At 37.6% G+C, this 19,528-nt stretch overlaps 1 protein-coding gene across 3 annotated transcripts in view; it reads left to right on the top strand.

Moving 5' to 3' along the window:
* LOC128550369 (uncharacterized) overlaps nt 1–19,528 on the top strand; it is a 38,410-nt gene that overhangs the window by 4,602 nt on the left and 14,280 nt on the right. For all 3 annotated transcript variants that reach the window (XM_053529303.1, XM_053529302.1, XM_053529304.1), the window contains exons 2-4: nt 13,572–13,880; nt 15,512–15,655; nt 16,115–16,240. In XM_053529303.1, the coding sequence (XP_053385278.1) occupies nt 13,572–13,880; nt 15,512–15,655; nt 16,115–16,240 (579 nt within the window). The remainder of the gene's footprint in view (nt 1–13,571; nt 13,881–15,511; nt 15,656–16,114; nt 16,241–19,528) is intronic.

Here is a 19,528-nt window from a genome sequence, read left to right as displayed (position 1 = left end):
AGGTCAAGGTCACAGGGGCCAACGTTAACTTTTTGCATGAAGGCACTTTACTCGCGAACCACTTCACCCAGGACCTTCAAACTTCACATGCTGATAGTACTTATTGAGTACACCACCCCTACTGACTTTGGGATCACCAGGTCAAAGGTCAAGGTCACAGGGGCCAATGTTATCTTTTTGCATGAAGGCACTTTACTTGCGAACCACTGCACCCAGGACCTTCAAACTTCACATTCTGATAGTACTTATTGAGTACACCACTCCTCCTGACTTTGGGGTCACCAGGTCAAAGGTCAAGGTCACAGGGGCCAACATTAACTTTTTGCATGAAGGCACTTTACTCGCAAACCACTTCACACAGGACCTTCAAACTTTACATGCTGATAGTATTGTATGAGTACACCAACCCTACTGACTTTGGGGTCACCAGGTCAAAGGTCAAGGTCACAGGGGCAAACGTTAACTTTTTGCATGAAGGCACTTTACATGCGAACCACTGCACCCAGGACCTTCAAACTTCACATGCTGATAGTACTTATTGAGTACACCACCCCTACTGACTTTGGGGTCACCAGGTCAAAGGTCAAGGTGCTGCGGGGGCATTTGTCACCATTAGTGACAGCTCTTGTTTTAGTAAATAATTTATTTATAAAAAGCTCTCACTCTGGTTTGAGGTGTATTAAATATGAAATTTTAACAGCAATTTCAGGTAGTCACCGTTATTTGTTATGGTCCCCTTCCAAGAAGGAGGGGTATATTGTTTTGCAGATGTCAGCCGGTCTGTTGGTCGGTTGGTATGTCGGTCGGTATGTAGACCAGTTGGTTTCCGGATGATAACTCAAGAACGTTTGGGTCTAGGATCATGAAAATTAATAGGGAGGTTGATCATGACCAGCAGATGACCCTTATAGATTATGAGGTCAGTAGGTCAATGGTCTCGGTCACAGGGACCCGGAACATTTAAACAGTTTCAGGACGATAACTTGAGAACGCTTGGGCCTAGGGTCACAAAACTTGATAGTGAGGTTGATCATGACCAGCAAATGACCCCTATGGATTTTGACATCAGTAGGTCAAAGGTCAAGGTCACAGGGACACGGAACAGTTAAACGGTTTCCAGATGATAACTCAAGAATGCTTACGCCTAGGATCATGAAATATGATAGGGAGGTTGGTCATGACCAGCAGATGACTTCTATTGATTTCGAGGTCAGTAGGTCAAAGGTCAAGGTCACAGTGACCCGGAACATTTAAACAGTTTCAGGACGATAACTTGAGAACGCTTGGGCCTAGGATCACAAAACTTGATAGGGAGGTTGATCATGACCAGCAAATGACCCCTGTGAATTTTGACGTCAGTAGGTCAAAGGTCAAGGTCACAGTGACCTGGAACACTTACAATAACTTGAGAACGCTTGGGCCTAGGGTAAAAAAACTTAACAGGGAGGTTGATCATGACCAGCAAATGACCCATATTGATTTTGAGATCAGTAGGTTAAAGGTCAATGTCACAGTGACCCAGAACAGTTAAACTGTTTCGGACGATAACTTGAGAAGGCTCGGACCTAGGAAAACGAAACTTAATAGAGAGGTTGATCATAACCAGTAGATGACCCCTCTTGGTTTTGAGGTCAGTAGGTCAAAGGCCAAGGTCACAATGACCTTGAACGGTTAAACGGTCTCCAGATGATAACTCAAGAACACTTATGCCTAAGATCATGAAATATGATAGGGAGGTTGATCTGGACCAGCAGATGACTTCTATTGATTTTGAGTTCAGTAGGTCAAAGGTAAAGGTCACAGTGACCCGGGACATTTAAACAGTTTCCGGACGATAACTTGAGAACGCTTTGGCCTAGAATCACAAAACTTAATAGGGAGGTTGATCATTACCAGAAAATGACCCTATTGATTTTGACATCTGTAGGTCAAAGGTCAAGGTTACGGTGGCCTGGAACACTTAAACCGTTTCCGGACAATAACTTGAGAACGCTTGGGCCTAGGATCACAAAACTTAATAGGGAGGTTGATCATGACCAGCAGATGACCCATATTGATTTTGAGATCAGTAGGTCAAAGGTCAAGGTCACAGTGACCCAGAACAGTTAAACTGTTTCGGACGATAACTTGAGAAGGCTTGGACCTAGGAAAATGAAACTTAATAGAGAGGTTGATCATAACCAGCAGATGACCCCTCTTGATTTAGAGGTCAGTAGGTCAAAGGCCAAGGTCACAATGACCTGGATCGGTTAAATGGATTCCATACAATAACTTGAGAATGCTTGGGCCTAGGATCACAAAACTTAATAGGGAGGTTGATCATGACTAGCAGATGACTCCTGTTGATTTTTAGGTCAGTATGTCAAAGGTCAAGGTCACATTTTGCAAATAACTAGAGAATGCTTTGGTCTCAGATTCCATTTGATACGGAGGTCACTTATGACTGGTAAAACACCCATAATTAATGATTTGAGGTCAGTATGTCAAACATCAAGTGCACAGTGACCAAATAATTTCTGTTCCTTGTGCAGTTACTGAATGCATCAAGGGTGGGCGGGGGGCATTTTGTGTTCTATGAGCTCTTGTATAGGCATAATATTTCAGTTCTTTTTGAAAACTGGCATGATCACATTATGGGTTCCAGAGTTTTGACCCCTTAAAGGGCCAAAATTTGCTATTTTGGCTTTTGCAGCCATATAGAGACTTCATTTATGGTTTGATTTGATACAAACTTGCAAAATATCTTTAACAACAATAGATCTTGGATTCGATGATGAATCCATCAGATCCAGTCATAGGTTCCGGAGTTACAGTCCCTGATTGACCTCTGAAAGAGCCAAAACCCTTTGTTGACTTTTACCTTGTGAACATGATAGAAGTGTCACTTTACATTTGATTCTAACCACACTTACACACAACTTAAGTCACAATAAGATCTTGGTTCCTTTCGAAAACCTGTTAGATTCCAGGTCAAATCAAAAGAAAAGCTTGTTAACACCCTAGAGGCCACATTTATGACCCTATCTTCATGAAACTTGATTAGATCTTGATTATTCCTATGCCAAGTTCAAAACTGGGTCATATGGGGTCAAAAATCAGGTCACCTGCTCAAATTAGAGGAAAATGTTGTCAACACTCTTGAGGCCACATTTATGACCCTATCTTCTTGAAACTTGGTCAGAACGTTTACCTTGATGATTCCTAGGCCAAGTTCGAAACTGGGTCATATGGGGTCAAAAACTAGGTCACCACTGAAATCAAAGGAAAAGCTTGTTAACACTGTAGAGGCCACATTTATGACCCTATCTTTATGAATGTTTATCTTGATGATTCCAAGGCCAAGTTAAAACAGGCGAGCGATATAGGGTCATCATGACCCCCTTGTTAATGATGGTCTATGCACTTTGTTTGAAAATTTCAACAGATAGAAGTCAGACATTCACAATTTGAATGAGAATACAAAGAAGCTTACTAAAATATTGTATAACTTTAGTTTTTGAACATATTAACTGGACTCCTCAACCATAATGATCATCTGTATTTTAGGCTTATCTATATTTGCCATCGGTAATCCATATGTATGACTCCTCCAGAAGACTGTTTGTAATTTTAGTGGCTGGGTAATGCATGGTACAGAAGAAGTCCCATTTCCAGAAAATTCTCTTGTGAAGCACCCATACATGTGACTCTTATCCAAATGTTAGTAATTTTAAGTTGGACGAGCCAGGGACCAAACTCACAACCTCTGAATTCTTAGTAAGACAGTGTTACCACAAGACCACTGTGTGCAATGTTTCGAACTTTATTTATGGATAGGGTTGCAGTTGTCTTATAAGCATCCATTTTTAATTATAATACTCAAAATATAGATCAAATTATAATATATTTAAAAGAAATTCTTATGAGACATAAACTATTTATTTTTGGCTCGGAGCTATGGCTCCATGCCTATATATTGTGTTCGGTTATTTAAAATGCTTCCCCAATTATAGTCGTGTCTTAGTAACTATAAGAAGCCGGGAAGCAGAATATATGCAAGCGGCAGGATGTAAGGAGTCCACCGATTGGTCACACCTACATGCTTCTGTCCAACGGGTGTTTGCGTTTTATGACGGTCTATTATTAATTCGAGGGCGTTGCACGAACAATAATATGATAACAAAATGTAAATCAATTACATTATGTTAAGATTTTATTGAAAATGAAGGTAACGACGTTGCATTTCTGACTTTATATATTTCAATTATTAATCCCCCGCCGTGGCGGAGGGATTATAGGAATGGTCTGCGTCTGTCCTTCCGTCCGTCCTTCCGTCCGTAACAAAATCGTGTCCGGTCCATATCTCCTAAACCCCTTGAAGGATTTTCATGAAACTTGGGTCAAATGATCACCTCATCAAGACGATGTGCAAACTCCAACGCAGTGATCTCCCTTGCCGCTTCGCTCATTGATCACTGCCACCACAACATTCACGTGACCATTGTTCATCACGTGATGATCGGTTTTAAAATAAACTTGTATGTTGATAGAATACAGAAATCTACCAAACTTTTGACAATAACATATCTTGGCCAGCAGGAAAATATTGAAAAGCCTCTATCTGTTTTGGCTTGGGGTCAATGGCAGCATAATTATCTTGAACGGCATCAAAGATTAACGTCGACATACTCGTTTGTTTACTTTCGGTTTCGTTTCAGGATACTTAGCGGTCTTGTAAATAATTACCTATTTTCAATCACAATCGTTATTTTTTTATTATGGAACATTCGCCTGTGCTAAAAGAAGTGTAAACTTCGAAAACATTGGGGTAAAATTAACTAAATAAATATATAATTAAAAGAAGTCCACTTAGCTGAATTTTAGCTAAAAACATTGTGTTGGCAGTGATCTATGAGCAAAGCGGCAAGGGAGATCACTGCGTTGGAGTTTGGACGATGTGCAGAACCCATGAGTCAGCCTTGTCAGTTCAAGGTCAAGGTCACAACTCAAGGTCAAAGGTTTGAGCCTGCCATTTTGTGTCCGCTCTATATCTCCTAAACCCCTTGAAGGAATTTTATAAAACTTGGGTCAAATGATCACCTCATCAAGACGATGTGCAGAACCCATGAGTCAGCCATGCCGGCTCAAGGTCAAGGTCACAACTCAAGGTCAAAGGTTTGAGCCTTCCATTTTGTGTCCGCTCTATATCTCTTAAACCCCTTGAAGGAATTTTATAAAACTTGGGTCAAATGATCACCTCATCAAGACGATGTGCAGAACACATGAGTCAGTCATGCCGGCTCAAGGTCAAGGTCACAACTTAGGGTCAAAGGTTTGAGCCTTCCATTTTGTGTCCGCACTATATCTCCTAAACCCCTTGAAGGATTTTCATCAAACTTGGGTCAAACAATCACCTCATCAAGGCGATGTGCAGAACTTATGAGTCAGCCATGTCGGCTCAAGGTCAAGGTCACAACTGAAGGTCAAAGGTTTGAGCCTTCCATTTCGTGTCCGCTCTATATCTCCTAAACCCCTTGAAGGAATTTTATAAAACTTGGGTCAAATGATCACCTCATCAAGAACTCATGAGTCAGCCATGTCAACTCAAGGTCAAGGTCACAACTGAAGGTCAAAGGTTTCAGCTCTGTATCTCCTAAACCCCTTGAAGGATTTTCATGAAACTTTGGTCAAATGATCACCTCATCAAGACGTTGTGCAGAATTCATGAGTCAGCCGTGTCAGTTCAAGGTCAAGATCACAGCTAAAATCAAAGGTTTACCCTTTCACTATCCATAGCAGTGGCGGGGGATTTAGCTGTCTTTCAGACTGCCTTGTTTTAGTAGTATTTTAAAGAATTTATGGAGATTTATACATGTCATAGTAAGCATGCATGTGTATCTCACAGGAAAATTTACCGCCAATTTTTTCGCTTATGTTGTGGCCGAATCCATTAGTATTTAAAGGGGTATTTTTATTTTGGCTTGTGATTTCAGACTGCTTCTGTGCGTGTTATCACTTCAAGTTTCGCTGGATTTAAATAGTTAAAAAGGAAATCCCTCATTTGGACTATAAATAGAACACATGGACGATGTAAGTCGTCTACGGATGCTTTTTTCAGAATGTTTTCGGTTTTATGTGATCTGTTTTTGTTTTGATCATTAAGGTGCTATACTTGCAGTCTTTGATATAGTTCCTAGATTACAAACCAGGCAAGCCTTTCCTTTTAAAAGGAAATTTTATTTGTAATCTGTTCATTGCCATATAATTTTATTTTGTTTTAGTTTTGTGCAGATCGAAAACACAGTGAAAGTATTAACACTGTTTGAAAATAAACCTCGTTGTATTATTTGAATAAAAGGCAAGATGAAGAATCTTTTGATACTTTTTATTCAGAGCATGTAAAATCATACAGTACAGTTGAACCTGCCTCAGCAGCCACCTGTATTAAGTGGCCACTTGCTTTAAGCAGGCAGTTAGCTTACTTCCAAAATTAACATTTTAGTCTAATTTCATCTGAAGCAGCCACTTTCTTTAACCTTTAGCCTGCTGGCGGCAAGTGATTCTGCCTTGCGACCAGTGCAGACCAAGATCAGCCTGCACATCCGTGCTGGCTGATCATGGTCTACACTGTTCGCTATTCAGTCAGTAAATTTTCATTGAAAACCCCTTCAAATAAGAAATGGTATTGCTCAAATTGAATGATGGACCGGTCCATTTTAGAAATTTAGCAGGCTAAAGGTTGTTCCCTTGCCTGGTTGATTAATACAGACTGTATCAAAAATAACATTTACATAATGATTTTGAATTGGGATTTTACATAAGAAAAATATTAATTTATTTTAGTGTATTTTTATATTGGAATACCAAGCGAACACTAGAATAGGAGTGTCAGAAAAAAGCAATTAAAGTCCAAAATGTTACTTACCATGTTGCTGATGAGATGTGGTATGAGTCATATAATGATGTGACAGTTATATTTTTATCATATCATTATTTTATAATCTCTGTTATATTTTTATCGGTGCATTTTCATGCATGGGGTGATGTTTTTCAGGACAGATTTTTTTTAATATGTAACATAACATCTCAGTATTTTTTTCATTTTCATGGTATAAGAAGGTGTGTTATACTATAAAATGGCTATATATAATTATGGTTTTAATATATCATTGAAATGCTCTAAGGTCTCAATATTTAATTGTTTATATTGAAATAAAGAAGGAACTGAATTGGTATAATACAACCTTCAATGTACCTTCATGATTCTAATGATTATCAATATCTGTTTTGAAAACTTTAGTATGACTAACCTGTCCTATATAGTATGTTATCTTACTGCTTTCTAAAGAATAAAATATCATTTGCTCCAAATATGCAGTTAAATGTTTGCTTGTCCGAGAAAATGAGAAAATAGGTAAGCTTTGACATTTGTCTGTCTGGTACTCAGTTACATCTCTCCACATTGATTAGTGAAAGGAAATATTGAAGTACTACAGAGTAAGTTTCCACTAGATAGTGCATGGGAGTGTGAAATGAATGCAGAATGCAGGTTAAAGTAAGGTAGAAGTGAGAGGAAGTTGAACAGTAAAAGTTTTAAGAGCATCCTTCACTGGCCTACTTTTTGGAGACAGTTTGCTTGAAGAGCAGGGCAGCAGTAAAAAAATAGTCCCAATCCAAAATTCCAGTTACCTCCCCTGATGGTTCGTCAACAGACTGAAATGAAAGTGATAATTACAGCAGGAGTTGGAGTGTTGGCAGCAGTGTGATGAAGTAGATCATTCTGAAATACTTAAAAATTAGCATGAATAAAAAACCAGAAAATTTGAAAAAATGTGTATAATACATATTTAATCTTTTATTAGCCATGCCCATAGATATGATTATTGTTAATGTTTACATCCATAACTTTTAAATATAATTTGTATAATTGTTGTTATATATTAACTATTTGTATTAATAATATACTTTTTTGTCTCATCAATATAAATAGTCTGTATTCAGCTCCTGGACTATTAAAATGTTGTTAGTTCTGGCTACCATAACTTAACTGACGCTATTTTTATTTTCTGATGGTCGCGTCCATTAAGATCCATAACAGCATATAAACATCTCTGAGCTGAATATTTTTAGCTAAAATGTTGTAAACTAGTAATTATGACCCTTTTTAAACCCCCGCCATGGCGGAGGGATTATAGGAATGGTCTGCGTCCGTCCTTCCGACCGTCCGTCCTTCCGTCCGTCCGTCCTTAACAAAATCGTGTCCGGTCCATATCTCCTAAACCCCTTGAAGGATTTTCATGAAACTTGGGTCAAATGATCACCTCATCAAGACGATGTGCAGAACCCATGAGTCAGCCTTGTCGGTTCAAGGTCAAGGTCACAACTCAAGGTCAAAGGTTTGAGCCTGCCATTTTGTGCCCGCTCTATATCTCCAAAACCCCTTGAAGGAATTTTATAAAACTTGGGTCAAATGATCACCTCATCAAGAGGATGTGCAGAACGCATGAGTCAGTCATGCCGGCTCAAGGTCAAGGTCACAACTTAGGGTCAAAGGTTTGAGCCTTCCATTTTGTGTCCACTCTATATCTCCTAAACCCCTTGAAGGATTTTCATCAAACTATGGTCAAACGATTACCTCATCAAGGCGATGTGCAGAACTTATGAGTCAGCCATGTCGGCTCAAGGTCAAGGTCACAACTGAAGGTCAAAAGTTTGAGCCTTCCATTTCGAGTCCGCTCTATATCTCCTAAACCCCTTGAAGGAATTTTATAAAACTAGGGTCAAATGATTACCTCATCAGAACAATGTGCAGAAATTATGAGTCAACCATGCCAGCTCAAGGTCAAGGTCACAACTAAGGGTCGAAGGTTTGAGCCTTCCATTTGGTGTCCACTCTGTATCTCCTTAACCCTTTGAAGGATTTTCATCAAACTTGGGTCAAATGATCACCTCATCAAGAACTCATGAGTCAGCCATGTCAACTCAAGGTCAAGGTCACAACTGAAGGTCAAAGGTTTCAGCTCTGTATCTCCTAAACCCCTTGAAGGATTTTCATGAAACGTTGGTCAAATGATCACCTCATCAAGACGTTGTGCAGAATTCATGAGTCAGCCATGTCAGTTCAAGGTCAAGGTCACAGCTAAAATCAAAGGTTTACCCTTTCACTATCCATAGCAGTGGCGGGGGATTTAGCTGTCTTTCAGACTGCACATAGGACTGGTAGAGATATTAAAGACATAATATCAGACAGTTTTCTATATGTATATACCCTTAAGGAAATATTATAGTTTGTCGCGAACACTTGCTGCGATCATGCCGCGAATATCCGGTGAACATGCCGCGAACACTTTTGAAACAATTCGTATAATTGTTCACAGGATGTTCGTTTGGTGTTCACTTTTCATATGCAAATTAGTTTTGCCGCGAACAAGTTGCCGCGAAATTCCCGCGAACAAGTAGCTGTGAACTTCCCGCGAACAAGTTGCTGTGATCATCCCGTGAACTAGTTGTTGCGATCATCCCGCGAACTGGTTCCATGAACTAGCTGAAAACCATCACTACAGAAATTGTGTACAAAAAATCATTGTAGGCCTACAGTAAAAGTGCAAAAACAAATAAATTAATAGGAATCAGGCATAATTATAAAATTATTGAATAAATTTGAACACTGAGGTTGTAACAAATTCAGATTGTCAACGTCTGAACTTTTTCATATCATATCTGGAGCATTTTGAATTTTAATGCTAGAAAAATTTGAATTTTAACTGTTAATTGTCATTTCCATAACATTGTCTGAGTGCATGTATTCATTTCATCCCAATGGTTTCTTTTTTACACTGCTTATAAGTTATATGTATCACTACAAATCTGTCATATAGTTTACATGCTAATTTTCAGACTAATGAAGCTTGGAAATCGTCAAATAAGCTAGTTTTATATTTCTTTTTAGATAATCTGATTCAGCTCTGCAAAAGTTTAAGCATATCTATTTCATTTTCAAAATTCCTTATGTTTATTGAGATATAAGTATAGATATTAAACATAAATTTTCTGACTTACCACAAAAAAGAATATGAGCCGTGCCATGCGAAAACCAACATAGTGGGTATGCGACCAGCATGGATCCAGACCAGCCTGCGCATCCGCGCAGTCTGGTCAGGCTCCATGCTGTTCGCTTTTAAAACCTATTGGAATTGGAGAAACTATTAGCGAACAGAATGGATCCTGACCAGACTGCGCGGATGCGCAGGCTGGTCTGGATCCATGCTGGTCGCATACCCACTATGTTGGTTTTCCCATGGCACAGCTCATATATTCCTATCAACCTCTAAGAATCACTTATGAGATTTCCTTCTACACATGTCCAGAATATCTGGTTGTAATTAACTTATCAGACTCATACTGTGACCTCACAGATAATGTTACAAATTAATTGATCTACAATTACCTGCTCTTATAAAAGCTCTTCATTAACAGTTTTACTGTTTACCAAAAGATTATAATCTTCTAAGTTCTTCTCACGAACATGCAGCGATCATTGGTCTTCCTGCGAATATCCCACAAACTAGTATCAAATCAATCGTGGCATGATCGCGGTAGCAGCGAATATCCAGCGAATACTTCCTGCGAATAGGTATGTTCGCGGCATGTTTGCAGCTTTTTGACCATTTCGTAAGGGTAGGCAAAAATTTTCCTGTGGACAGAATTTCTTTAAACTTCATGTACTGACTGAGAGTCAAGTTTAAAACGGAAATATGTATTAAAAATCATAGGTACCCAGGCTTGACCATGAATTATCTGCCCTTGATAATCAGAAAATGCTAAAAAAATCCAATTTTCAAAGACAGATAATTCAATATCATGCAAGGAAACTGTGCATTTTAATTTATATTTCTGTTTCAGACTTCATTTCAGTCAGAATACAAAGTTTAAAGAAATTCGGTCCATGGGAAAGACCAGGACTTTGCGATATCATTTTGTCATGTTCATAGTTAAGGACATTTACCACAGTGTCTATATCGGTTGACATGGTGCAAAATTTTGTTATGGACAGAATTCCTTTTTAGCTTATCTGATTTAAAAAAAAAAAAAGATGAGTTATTGTCATCACTTGATTGGCGTTGGTGTTGCCTGGTTAAGTTTTATGTTTAGGTCAGCTTTCCTCCTAAACTATCAAAGCTATTGCTTTAGAACTTGCAACACTTTTTCACCATCAATAGCTGACTCTGTACAGCAAGAGACATAACTCCAACCTGCTTTTTGCAAGAATTATGGCCCCTTTTGCACTTAGAAAATATCAGATTTCTTGGTTAGGTTTTGCGTTTAGGTCAACTTTTCTCCTTAACGGTCAAAACTATTGCTTTAAAACTTGGAGCAGTTATTCGCCATTAAAAGCTGACTCTGCACAGCAAGTACCCTAACTCTACATTGCTTTTTGCAAGAATTATAGCCCCTTTTGGACTTTAGAAAATATATTTCAGATTTCTGGTTAACCAGATTTCTTGGTTAAGTTTTGTGTTTAGGTCAGCTTTCCTCCTAAACTATCAAAGCTATATTGCTTCAAACTTGCAACACTTGTTCACCATTATAAGCTGACTCTGTACAGCAAGAAGCATAACTCCATCCTGCTTTTTGCAAGAATTATGGCCCCTATTGGACTTAGAAAATATCAGATTTCTTGGTTAAGTTTTGCGTTTAGGTCAACTTTTCTCCTTAACGTTATTGCTTTAAAACTTGGAGCAGTTATTCGCCATTAAAAGTTGACTCTGCACAGCAAGAACTGTAACTCTGCATTGCTTTTTGCAAGAATTATGGCCCCTTTTAGACTTAGAAAATCTATTATAAGGAGACAAATAAATCAGATGAGCGCCGCTCTTGTTTTAAACTGTGTTTACTGACAGCTATAGCTAGAGAATCAAATCAGAAACACAAATATGAAATAAAATAAATCATAGGTACCCATCCTTGGTCATGAATTATCTGTACTTGAAAGTTGGAAAATACTGAAAAAATCTATTTTCAAGGGCAGATAATTCAAGATCAAGCCTGGGTACCTATGATTTTTAATACAAATTTCCATTTTAAACTTGATTCTCAGACAATACATAAAGTTTAAAGAAATTCTGTCTGTAGGAAAATTTTTGCCTATATACATAATTATAGAAAACTGTCCCATATGTCTTTATAAAAAAAGAAAAAATGTAGATATTTAGAGAAACGTTTTAAAAAACTAAAAAGGATATCTTGATGGTATATAGACTAACTCCGTAGATCTATCTCCATGGTTTTATTCTGTGAGGAAATAGATTTTGACTGACATGGCCTCCCATACATTGTACAGTCTGGCCTTTGTATCAGCTGTGTTTATAGCCACTGTATCCCACTTTTAATTTGCCACTTGACTGTAAACTGATTTCATGTGAATATTTTACCTTTTAATATGTGTTAAGTTATAATTATGTTTTATAATATTTAAAATTATAAATGCAGTTGAACCTTCCTAAGCAGCCACCTGTCTTTAGCTGCCTCTTTCCTTAAGCAGCAAGTCAGCTAACTTCCCAGATTGTCTTTTTTGTTCTAATTTTATTTTTAGCTCATCTGATTTTTTGAAAGAAATATGGCCCCTTTTGCACTTAGAAAATATCAGATTTCTTGGTAAAGTTTTGCATTGCCTGGTTAAGTTTTATGTTTAGGTCAGCTTTTCTCCTAAACTATCAAAGCTACTGCTTTAAAACTTGCAACACTTGTTCACCATCATTAGCTGACTCTGTTGAGCAAGAAACATAACTCCATCCTGCTTTTTGCAAGAATTATGGCCCCTTTTGGACTTAGAAAATATCAGATTTCTTGGTTAAGTTTTATGTTTATGTCAACTTTTCTCCTAAACTATTAAAGCTATTGCTTTGAAACTTGCAACACTTGTTCACCATCAAAAGTTGACTCTGTACAGCAGAAAACATAACTCCATCCTGCTTTTTGCAAGAATTATGGCCCCTTTTGGACTTAGAAAATCAGATTTCTTGTTTAAGTTTTATGTTTAGGTAAACTTTTCTCCTTTACGGTCAAGGCTGTTGCTTTAAAACTTGGAGCTGTTATTCGCTATTAAAAGCTGACACTGCACCTTAACTCTACATTGCTTTTTGCAAGAATTATGGCCCCTTTTGGACTTAGAAAATCATGGGTAGGTCAATATTTCTATTATACAGAGACAAAAAAATCAGATGAGCGTCTGCACCTGCAAGGCGTAGCTCTTGTTATATTAAGCAACCATCTACTTAAGTAGCCGGATTGTGTCTCTTCATTGACTGGCTACTAAATACAGGTTTGACTGTATAAAATCCATGAACTTGACAACAAATTTTCACTGTGATGCTTAAGTTTATTTAAGCTTAATTGTGATTAAAGATTATTTGAATACTATAATGTCAACTTGCAGGAAAATACCATGAGAAGGTGTGGTTGTTAAGGCTCAAACCCATGGCTTCCTGGTTGAGTGGCTGACACATTAACAAGTCGATAGACAACCTTTCCCCTGAATGCTTTGAGCAGCAAATATTTCATAATAAAATCCTGTGATTTTTTCTCTTTTTCAGAATCACGGGGTGCCTTCCTACATCCTGTGTGTCCTGTGAAGAAAATTGGTGATAACATAGAATTTATATGTAGGTCACCCCCTTACTATACTGGTATTTTGTTCCAATCGTTGAAGTTTGAACTAGAACATGATGGCACTATCATTTCGGATAATACAGACTCTCATTCTGTGATAGGCAATTATAGCACTCGAACATTTTCAAAGGCAATTGCTTCAAAGCAAGATGCTGGGAACTATACCTGTATTATTACACCTTCTGACAATGGGAAAGTTGTCAGAGTGATGACGGAACTCTTAGTTTTGGAAGGTAAAACTATTATTTTTAGTTCTTACTAAAAATCTTATGGTTGCAGTTATATTTATCAATTATGCATAGCGCTTTTATTTAAATATGCCGTGCCATGAGAAAAGCAACATAGTGCGTTTGCTCAAACAGTTTCGCGGATGGGCAGCCTGGTCTGGATTCATGCTGGACGCAAACGCACAACATTGGTTTTCTCATGGTGCGGCTCAAATCATGCTTCGCCATGGAAGTAAATCAGTACTGGTGTGATTTAAATATGAGTGATTTTGAGCTTGATGGGGTTTAAACACTCATTACAGAAATTCCAGCCTTGTCTCTTGTTATGATCTGTTTCTTGCAATCAGTATGATACAAATAGAGTCTTAAACCAGTAGGAATTAAGACCTCCCTCCCCCCTCTTACACACACACACCAACAACCATCGCTTTTTAAAATTTAGTCTAAATAAGAGAACAAAATGAAAGGCATGTTTATCTTAAAAGAACAAACCCGAGTTAGTACATTTGTATTGTAATAGTATTACCATTACAAGTCATGTACTTAGAAAATGAAAACTTGTCCTAGAGTTTATCAGGTCCTCAAGTTGAGGTGAATGTTCCCTAGGCACTTTTGTTGTTGATGTTTGGTTTATCATTGCACCAACACAATTATAGGTCATATGGTGACTTTCCATCTTTGATGGTGGAGGAAGACCCTAGGTGCGCCTCAATTATTTCATCACTGGCAGGGACCTTCGGTAGAACCATCGATGTTCCGTAAGCCAGCTGGATGGCTTCCTCACGTTAAGAATTTAATGCCCAGAGTGAGGCTCAATCCCACATTGATGAGGGGCAAGTGACTGGAGAACAGGTTTGTACTGGTACAGAATCCGGGAACACTTTTTAAGTTAATTTCACTTGGTTACGTAATTGAAATACTGTTGAAAAACAGCAACAAGCCCAAAACAAACAAACAAACAAACAAAGATAATTGATAAAGAACGCTTGGGCCTAGCATCATGAAAGTTGATTGGGATGTTGGTCATGACCAGCAGATGACCCCTATTGATTTTGAGGTCAGTAGGTCATAGGTTAAGGTCACATTGGCCTGGAACAGTTAAATGGTTTCAGGAAGATAACTTGAGAATGCTTGGGCCTAGGACCATGAAACTTAATAGGCAGGTTGATCCTGACCAGCAAATGACCCCAATTGATTCCGAGGTCAATAGGTCAAAGGTCAAGGTCACATTGACCCAGAACAGTAGAACTTTTTGTGTACGGTGACCAAGTAATTTCTGTTCCTTGTGCAATTACTGAATGCATCAAGGGGGGCATTTCGTGTTCTGTGAGCTCTTGTTTTTTCTATTATTTGTCAAAGGTTTGAATGTAGGTGAATATACTAATGTGTTTTATTGAATCCACTGTTTTTGATTACCTCCCTTTATGACTCTAACTATAAAAGTGCATGTGCTGTTAAAAACAACACTTTTCTAGCCATTTAGTTATGTAAAACATTATTTGGACCGCTGTTTCATCTGTTTTTGATATAAATTTCAAAGCCTTATGGAACTTTTAAATTATATGAACAATATTCAGTATTTTGTAAGTTGGTGTGCATTACTTTATTTTGACATGATGAAGCTATTCCTATTTTAGGCAATGAGAAGACACAGCTTGGGGAGTTAGGAGAAGAAACACAAATGTCTTGTTTGAGTTCCAGAGATGAGCTGAATGTTCCAATAGTTACAGTGGTGAATGTTGATGGAGAAAATGTAAACGGCTCTGTTATTTCTGAAACAGGTATACTGTATTTTCAACAAAGTGTAAACTTCATGGTATTGGGAAACAGCAATGCAGTCTTGCTAAAGAAATTACCATATACTGTAAAATCATTTAATTTCGTGGGCATGAAATTTCGTGGTTTATGTCAAAACCGCAATTTCATGGGGATATAAATTTGTGGATTTCAACTTTTGAATATGAAATGAATTGGAATTTTAATTTTTAGTTTGGTTAAATTTCGTTGATTGACTCAACCATGAAATCCATGAAAATTATTGAAAAAATTGGCAGCTTCAATTTCCACATTTACCGAGACATGTCGTTATAATAAATTAAAGATAAACAAATTTGGCTTTAGCATAGCGAGTTAGGGTGATACGTAAATATTTCTGCTTGAATTAACAGTTAAGTTCAGTTGTAACATGCATGTCCATTGATATGTCTGCTTATCAGTTACAACTTAATTTCTTGTTTCAGTGAAAGAAGATGCATTTAAAACGTACATCTGCCTCGTAACCACAAAAAAAGCTATGGACAGTTACCGAAGTATAAAAAATGCAGTAGAAAACGGTGCTGTAGCTGAAATTAACATGACTCTTTCAGGTAATTATGCTTTTCAAAACCAGAGTAAAGGGAAGGATTTTAAATGTTTTAGTTTTAGAATTTAAGGTTGGTTTCTGCCTACAAAGAAGAAGTGGTACAGTTCAACCTCTGTAGAGCAACACTTTTTATACGCCCGTTTGAAAAACGGGACGTATTATGGGAACGCCCCTGGCGGGCGGGCGGGCGGGCGGCGTCCACAGACTTTGTCCGGAGCATATCTTCTACATGCATGAAGGGATTTTGATGAAAGTTGGCACAGTTGTTCACCTTCATGAGACGGAGTGTCATGCGCAAAAACCAGGTCCCTAGGTCTAAGGTCAAGGTCACACTTAGAGGTCAAAGGTCAAATTCAAGAATGACTTTGTCCGGAGCATATCTTCTTCATGCATGGAGGGATTTTGATATAACTTGGCACAAATGTTCACTACCACGAGGCGGAGTGTCATGCGCAAGAACCAGGTCCCTAGGTCAAAGGTCAAGGTCACACTTAGAGGTCAAAGGATACAAGAATGAAAACCTTGTCCGGAGCATTTCTTTTTCATGCATAGAGGGATTTTGATATAACTTTGCACAAATGTTCACCACCACCAGGCGGAGTGACATGCGCAAGAACCAGGTCCCTAGGTCAAAGGTCAAGGTCACACTTAGAGGTCAAATGATACAAGAATGAAAACCTTGTCAGGAGCATTTCTTCTTCATGCATAGAGGGATTTTGATATAACTTTGCACAAATGTTCACCACCACGAGGCAGAGTGTCATGTGCAAGAACCAGGTCCCTAGGTCAAAGGTCAAGGTCACACTTAGAGGCCAAAGGTCAGATACAAGAATGACTTTGTCCGAAGCATTTCTTCTTCATGCATGGAGAGATTTTGATGTAACATGGCACAATTATACACCATCATGAGATGAAGTGTCATGTGCAGTTCCTTTCTTTAGAATTACTTCCCTTTGTTGTTACTATAAATAGCTTATATTGTAACTTTTTCATTATTAGTCGTAGGGAAAAATCGAGACCACTTTTCTGTAGTACAACATGCATGCTACATCCAATTATGAGGTGTATTTTGACCAATCTCTACCTGGTAAAGATTTTTGTGTGGACTTACAATTTTTTTATGGATTTTTTTTTTTTTTTTTTTTTTAAGATTATCTTCCCTTAGTTGTTACTATAAATAACTTATATTGTAACTTTTTAATAATTGACCGTAGGGAAAAAACAAGACCACTTTTCTGTGGTACAACATAGATGTTACTTTCAAATTTTAGGTGTATTTTAAGGTATCTCTACCTGGTAAGGAGTTTTTTTGTGGACTTAGAAAAACTAATGACTTACAATGATTACTAAACAACCACAAAATTAAAATTCCATTTGCAAATACAGGTGCTAGAGTAAAGAAATTTGCTGTGACGGGCGTATATTGTGACAATCTGGCACTCTTGTTGGGAGATACAAATATTGCTTGTTATGTAGATGTCTCGAGACGTTATACTGTATACCAGTCTGTCTTGTCATTTCATCGGTAAACCATCTGGTTTCTGATCAATAACTTGAGAATACTTAGAATGTCAACAGTCAGCTGTCATCAGATAGAATAATTTGCCTATGGTTGTGGTGTCTTTGTGCCTGAAAACAGTTTCAATAAATAAAGAACGTTTTTGCTGTTAATTTTTAGTAGATTATAGATTACCATTGTTGTTTTAAGCTCACCAGAACACAAAATGTTTTGGTTGAACTATTGTACTTACTGTACAAAATGTATATCATTTTTACATTGTCCATCTGTCCATCTATCAACACTTTTCCTTAAACAATATCTCCCCTGAAATTCTTTGGTGGAAGGTGATGTAGTCCTCTTACAAAGCTATTTCAGATGGTTCTGCTTGGGTGCACTTAAGGGTCCCCAGATCCAAAAGTAGAAAAATCTTCAAGTGATATCTCCTTAACATTCTGATTTTTAAATTATGATCTTTTCCATAACTGCTGGCCAGATTTTAAAATGCGAAATGTTTTTTGACTGATCGTCTGCCAAGACTTTTTAGATTGTTTTAATTCATAAAAATACAACTGCAAGGTATCATGGTCATTTATCCCTATATGAATGTAGTGGAAAATTTAGATATCTTTTTAAATATTAAACCCTACCAAAGAAATTCATACACAAAAGGATACTTTTAAACTAGTAAATTTCATATTGAAGACAAAATGTTCGTTGAGTAATAAATGTGATTTTGAATATGATAACACGTCAGTAACAGATAAAAGGCTAGCATAATATTTATAAAATTAATTCTGATTTTGTAATCCCATCTTAACTTTTCAAATTGTTTAATAATATTTCAAAATTCCAACACAATAACTGTTAATCATCTGAAAGGAATTCCATGTAATTAAACGTAAAAGATAAGTGGGTAGTCTGAGTACTATAAGTGACTGCGGACATTTAGGCTTATGAATAGCTGTAGTTGATAATTGTTTACTCAACATGCACTTCTTGGTAGAAAACCCACATACCGATAAGTTTAAATATAGAAATTAGGCTTTCCTAATTGATGTTTATGTCATATTGTGACGTATTATATTTTTGTAATGCCATTTGTCATCTGTATAAATTATTTTGGGGTAAGGTAAATATTGCTTGGGAGTCTGAGCGTTACTGAAATAGACCGTTTCAAAATATCTGCTTAAATGATATAATATTTATGTATAAAGTTAAACAAACTTGATTATGTTTACATGTACAAATTAGTATTATGTTAACTCTCAGGCCCAGATCTAGAAATATTTGACTGGGGGGCACCAGTTTAGAATGAAGATGTCACCGCCGAGGTGCATAGTGCCAAGAGTGGTAGCTTTAGGGAGGCGTGCCTCTGCCCATGTCAGGGGGTCTACCCACTGGAAATTTTTGAAGTCTGGTGCATTAAATGATGGGGTACTCCCCTCATTTTAGGGGTGTCAGGAAATACAGGTATGAAATGGTGGCCTCTGGTGCATTTCTTGGTCTAAATGAATAATTAGGTCACTTCTCAGCCAACTGGGCATGTGTGTGTTTGTGTGGTGGGGTCATGAACCCTACTTACAGCCTTCAAATTTGGACCACTTGCATAGTTTTGTGTACCAAAATAAACTTTGACCTTAAGATTGACCTAGTGGCCTACTTTCAAATTTATCAAATTACAGCCTTCAAACTTGATGCACATGCATAGTTTTGTGTACAAAGAACTTTGTCCTTGAAATTGATATAGTGACCTACTTTCACATTTCTCAAGCTACAGGTTTCGAATTTTGA

Source organism: Mercenaria mercenaria, chromosome 17 (assembly GCF_021730395.1).
Source record: "Mercenaria mercenaria strain notata chromosome 17, MADL_Memer_1, whole genome shotgun sequence".
Lineage (NCBI taxonomy): Eukaryota > Metazoa > Mollusca > Bivalvia > Venerida > Veneridae > Mercenaria > Mercenaria mercenaria.
This window is presented reverse-complemented; position numbering and strand designations above follow the sequence as displayed.